Below are 5807 nucleotides of genomic sequence, written 5' to 3'. Positions count from 1 at the left end.
CTTCCGATCCTAAAAGCAAAGACAACCTGCCTCAACCTGAGGCATCATGTGAGGAAGTAAATTTGGGAGAAGACTTTAAAGGTGCGAATAGCGGTTGAAGTTGATGTCCTACTAGATGAAATTCTTCATTTCCATCTCAGATTTGGTCCCACCTTTTCCATTCTACTCTTGTTTTGGCTTATCCTCATCGTAAGCAATGTATTTACCATCACAGGGAGAGGACAATCAAGTCTATTGACATCAAAGACAAAAATGCAACCAGATTTCTGTAAGAAGAACAAAAAAACTGGAAGACCAAAGACAAAAGACAAGTGCTCATAAAAGCAGCTGAAAAACCATGTGGGCAGCAGGTTGAGGAAGAGGATCCTGCCCCTCTGCCCCGCTCTGGGGAGACCGCCCTGCAGTGCCGGGTCTCGCTCGGCAGCAGGTTGAGGAAGAGGATCCTGCCCCTCTGCCCCGCTCTGGGGAGACCGCCCTGCAGTGCCGGGTCCAGCTCTGGGCTCCTCAGCACAGCAGAGCCAGGGAGCTGCTGGAGCGGGGCCACAGGAGGCCCCAGCAATGCTGGCAGGGTGGAAGCCCTCTGCTGGGACGCCAGGGGAGAGAGTTGGGGGTGTTGAGGCTGGAGCAGAGAAGATCTTAGTGCGGCCTTTCAATGCTTTAAGGGGTACTATAAGAAAGGTAAGGAGAATCATTTTTTTTAGAACCAGTAGCTCCCCTGTACTGCAAAAAGCCACCCTTCATCTCGGTACAGATACCAAGATGGTTTCTGATTTTCCCTTACTACTTAAAATGCAAGGACTTTTTCCCTCCTCCAGTGTTTCAAGATGAATTACATGAGCCATATGGCCTCTGTTCCTCACTTTTTTCCTCTGTGGAACAAGGACAGCAGTTGAGTCACACTCACACAGACGGTACAAATGCTGCTCTTCGAAGTGCTAAAGGGACAAGAGAAGAGAGCAGGGTGTGTGCTCTGGAGCACAAAGGAAGATCGATGCCCCTGTCTGAGAGGCAGGCTGGATCAGTCTGCCGAGTGCAGGAAGCTCACACACACATCTATAGCTTTCCTGGGAAACTCCATTTCACCACCTTTTGCTCCATATACCACATGCCATGTGCCCAACAAATCCTTTATTTCAGGACAACAAGCATCTTCAGCCATCCCATGGATCTCCTTTGCTGGCTTTTCTCAGAAGAGCACTCCGTTGTATTCATGCCTTTCTAGTATAAGAGCATTGGACATGCAAACACGGTATGGCAGACCCAGTCCTACCAGACAGGCAAAGCAACCAGTTGTCGGGCTCTGTCAGAGAGCATGTTTGTCTGCACAGCAAATCACATCTGTCTTGCTTCAGGAGATGCGAAGGCAAATATTGCATCGCTTTTTATCATCTCCACTCCTACTAGATCTAGTTTCACCTCAGATCCCAAACTCCCAGGCTCTGCAGACTTTCGATCTTGACAGTGGCCAAGGGAGGATTGTCTGTGCCCTACAGCCCCATCTGCAGACTCTTCTCTGGGCTATTTCCTCCTCTCTAGCTCCGTTTGGCCATTTCTCCAAACTAAATCTACATACACTTGGGCTTAACAGCCAAGGTCTGGTAAGGAGCCCTGCGAAAACAGGCCCTGCTAGCAGAAATACCTTTTGAAAAAGCTATAAAACCGTGAGTTTCCAAGCAGATATGACTCAGTACAACCTGAGGACTGGCACTGTAGATGGAGCTCTTCAAACTCGAGGTGACATTTGATATAGGGAAAAGCTGGACCCGGACAGAAGTGCAGAACAAGGTTTTGATCACCTCTCTCTGGTCCTCATCTTTCCCATCCTATCTCAGTTTCGCCATTGCAGGCCATAGTTGGAGGACACTCACACACAGGAAAGGCAAAGCAGTTGGACAGATCTATTGCCAACACAGCATAGGACATGCAGATCACTGTTTGGAGATTGGAACGAGTCTTGCTAGTCTCTGATCTTGCTTCTTGTGGTCTTCAGAGCAAACCATCTGCTGCTTACAGGCAACCAGCGCTGTGTATCAGGGAACAGCAAAGGGGAGGGATATTCCACACAGCACTGAGTGTCCTCCACCACTGATCAACCACCGCAGCCCTCTGCACCCTAACATGCAAGTACCATCTTCCCAGTGGGTTTATTTCATACAGCAAGGAGTGTTTGCTGGCTCCGAGGAAGACCACGAAGCAAAGCAAAGGGCCAAGTCTCTGCTGGGAGTCTTGCTCCAGATAAGGTTTACGAAAACTCTCTGGAAGATGGAAGGAAGCTGCCTGTTGAGTCTCTTTAGAAGGCTGTGGAGGGCACACAGGCCTGGAAACCCCCACAGGAAGGAAAATCTAACAGGTTTTGTGATTTCCTGCCATGCAGAAAGAGTGCAGAGCACAGGTTCTCACTTGGCTTCTTCTGGCCTTCGTGATTCGTACAAACTCAGTAGGACAGGAAAAAGCATTTATCATGCCCAGAACTCCATTTCACCACCCGCAGAGGCAATATAGTTAAACAAGTGATGCAAATGAAGCTGGTATTTCAAGAGATTGCTTAAAGAAATAAATCATTAAAAATAAAGAGGACTAAAATAAAATACTTCTGTGTCCTGACAGGTGTTTATCTCGCCTAGCAAACTCCCCTGGTACCTACTCTTGGACTTGGAGAGGAGGTCAAGCATGCTCCAGCCTGCTCAATATATCTGACAGCCTATACAAATATATTTTTTCTGTTTTGAATGTCAGCAGAAAAGCTAGTTACATGCCTTAAAAAAACCCACCAACATTTGCAAGGCCAGTGCCTACACCGCAGCGTGCTGTATCTTCTCTGAAAGATACAGACAGATGTAAAACAGAAAGCCAGTGGAGAGATGGAAGTACAACTATGCAACAGACCTATGTATAGAAGCATCCAAACTAGAGACCAGGCCAGTGTGTCCAAACACCATAAGAGAGCATTATCCAAGCCATTGGATATACATGGCTGTGTAATAGCCAACATGCTTCATCTTAGCCTGGATATGTCCAGAAACCTCGGGGAAGAAAGGACTCTATTATGATCTCAATGTCTACCCAGAGGCAGGTGATGGGAACTTTTCATGACCTCACCCAGTCTCATGACAAATGCAAGAGCACTGTGCAGTCATGCACGGTCAGCACAGCTTATTTGTCTGAGCTAAGTTTAATCACTGTTGGTGAGGTCCTGCAAAGGTCACAAAGACTGAGCCTCCAGCTCTAAAACCAAAATAATCATCACAAACTTCTGCTGCAGTTCGAGGGCCAAGCTTGGAAAGCAAAGGACAGCAGAACTAGCAGCCAGCGAAATGCAGTGGCACAAACGCTGTGAGCAAGGGGAGAATTGTCCTTTTGTTTGTGAGGCATCTAGAACATCTGGGGAGCGACTTGACTGTGGGCTCATGTACTGATTTACCACCACAGCAATTCTAGCCAGGAGGGGTACTTCAAAGTTACATTCCATGTGTATACTGTGGAGGCCAGCCTGGAGACCATCAGATCCAGTACCATCCTTTACAAAGGCAAAAGAGTCAGACAACACAGTACTAATAATGTGAGACTACTCACCATTGGTGCTCCTCGGTGACCTATAAGGGCTGGCTTTGGCCCCAGAGCCTTCTTCTCCATTATGCAAGGGGATGAGATGGTGAGAGGGACGAGGTAAAGTGCAACTACAACTGCGAGGTATGCAGTGAACATCAGCATCTGAGAAGCTTCGACAGAAAAAGAGAGAAGGAGGTGGTGAAAACGTTGGTCCTGACCTCCTCACAGCACAGGAGCAAAGTCAAGACACCTTCGTCCCCCTCCAGAGAGAGACTGGTCTGCAGTCATCACCCCCGTACAACATCAGAGCTCTGTGTTTAGGGAAAACCATCATCTATTAAAAAAAAACAAATCTCTTTGAGCTAATCAAGTCCTGAGGGAGGTTTTCACTTCATTTTATATTGGGGAAACAAAAAGTTAAGTGAATTGCTTCAAGCTGCAGCAATGTAGGCCAAACCACTGCTGATTTCCAGCCCTTTGGATGCGACAGCCCCAGGTTTTGTCCTGTCTAGGCAGGATCACCAGTTAAAGATAGCTACAAATAGGTCATGGCAGCACCTTGGTGCATTTAACATCACATGGGTTTATAACACTTGTGTTTACGTCGGTGGTTCAGCGACACCACCCATTTCAGTCAAGGTAACGCCACTTCAACTGCTTCTGCGTTAGGATTTGTGCCAGTCAGGCCTGAGTTAATTTGGAATAATGTTCTACTGATTAAGTTGGATTTATGTTTAAATAAATCCTCGGGCTGTGATGGTGCTGGATTCCTTGGGGTCTCTGCAAGCAGCGATATTCCAGGACAGGCAAATGCAGTGAAGAGGGTACTGGCTGCAGTCCTTGAGACAGATGAGCAGTTCTGTCTCCCACGCCATGCCTCAGCAGCCAGCCTCCAACTACCAGTGACTCCTCACAAAGCCCAAAGCATCTGGGAATATTTCAAACGCGATGACAGCAGAACAGAAACACCCCTTGTTCCCAACAGATGCGTATTCCTGCTAAAGAACAGGCACCTTTGAACTCCTGAGCTATTTGCAGTCACTTGAAACCACAGATATTAAAAGCATAAGACTTCATTTTTTAATTATTATTATTGTTATTTATTTTTCAAACTCATTAAGGCTTTGGCACTCCAGGGAGAACCTTCAAAAAAACCCTTTAAAACAATTATTTGCCATGGACAGAAGATGAAGATGGTTTTGTTTGGGTTTTTTTTTTTAATTAGGTGAAGCACCCAACAGCCCAGCTCTGGTCCTGACCACAACTGATCTGGTTTCACACATAAACTGGTTTTTTTTTTTTTTTTTTTACTTCTAGCATCTAATAGCCTCCTTCAAACATGTTTCTACAAGCCAGAAAGTAACACTAGTAACTTTGCCAGCTAATTTTTCCTCCTCTCAGAGCGCTCAAGGAACTGAATGGCATCTTGCTAAGTGAGCTCATGCTGTCCCCTGCACCATGGTGTCCTTCAGTTGTGTGTTACTAGCATCAAAACCTCCAGACACACACAGGACACGATCCTGACCCAATTCCTGCTCACTTCAGGAACACCACGCGCCAACCAGGCTTTGAAAATCAGCTTAATTGTCAGTGAAGACTCAGGATGTACAAAGAATCTGGTCCCTTCCTTCCTGGTGCTGCAGTTCAGGGATTGAACAGCTCATATCCAAAGTAAAGGCAAGCAGCAGGTGAAACACACAGGCTTCCAAATACTTTGATCAACTGGACTGCACCCAGCAAGAAAGGATGGCCCAGCGTGGGTCACAGACCATGTTAAAATGGAGCTGAAGACCTCACCCAGCCACACATGTGAGAACTGAGACCATGCACAAAATCCCCAAAACAAAATACAAGCAAGCACATACTTTTCCATTTAAGGTTAGATGGACTGTGTGGAAGAAGCTCTCCTGGTGACCACCCAAGCCAAGCAAGCGGGATAGATAAACGTCCCACTTTCTCCACATGACACCACCAATGACAACATTTAGACACAAGCCTCCCTTCTCCATTCCTCCTGCTCTTAGCGACCCCTCCCACAGAGACTGGGTGCCTCGAAGAGCATGTTTCTACACTCCCATTTGCTACTGAAGGCTTTCAGGGTGGCTTCAAGTCCAGTGTTTTCATCTGACCTCAGAAACAAGCTTTGGAAACAAGCTAGTACCTTTTAAATTGCTGTAGCTATTCAAGAAACTTTTATTCTCTGGGTTCAGAAAAAGTAGCATGGGGGAAACAAAAAAAAAAAAAAAGGAGGGGGGGGG

At 46.7% G+C, this 5807-nt stretch overlaps 1 protein-coding gene across 1 annotated transcript in view; it reads right to left on the bottom strand.

Annotated features, from left to right (window-relative positions):
* Window positions 1-5807, bottom strand: part of GDPD5 (glycerophosphodiester phosphodiesterase domain containing 5) — a gene marked incomplete at its 5' end in the record, with an annotated part of 47207 nt that overhangs the window by 26554 nt on the left and 14846 nt on the right. Inside the window, one exon of the mRNA XM_010144905.1 lies at window positions 3574-3719. Within this exon, the coding sequence (XP_010143207.1) occupies window positions 3574-3719 (146 nt within the window). The remainder of the gene's footprint in view (window positions 1-3573; window positions 3720-5807) is intronic.

Source organism: Buceros rhinoceros, unplaced genomic scaffold, assembly GCF_000710305.1.
Source record: "Buceros rhinoceros silvestris isolate BGI_N320 unplaced genomic scaffold, ASM71030v1 scaffold13830, whole genome shotgun sequence".
NCBI classification, from domain to species: domain Eukaryota; kingdom Metazoa; phylum Chordata; class Aves; order Bucerotiformes; family Bucerotidae; genus Buceros; species Buceros rhinoceros.
This window is presented reverse-complemented; position numbering and strand designations above follow the sequence as displayed.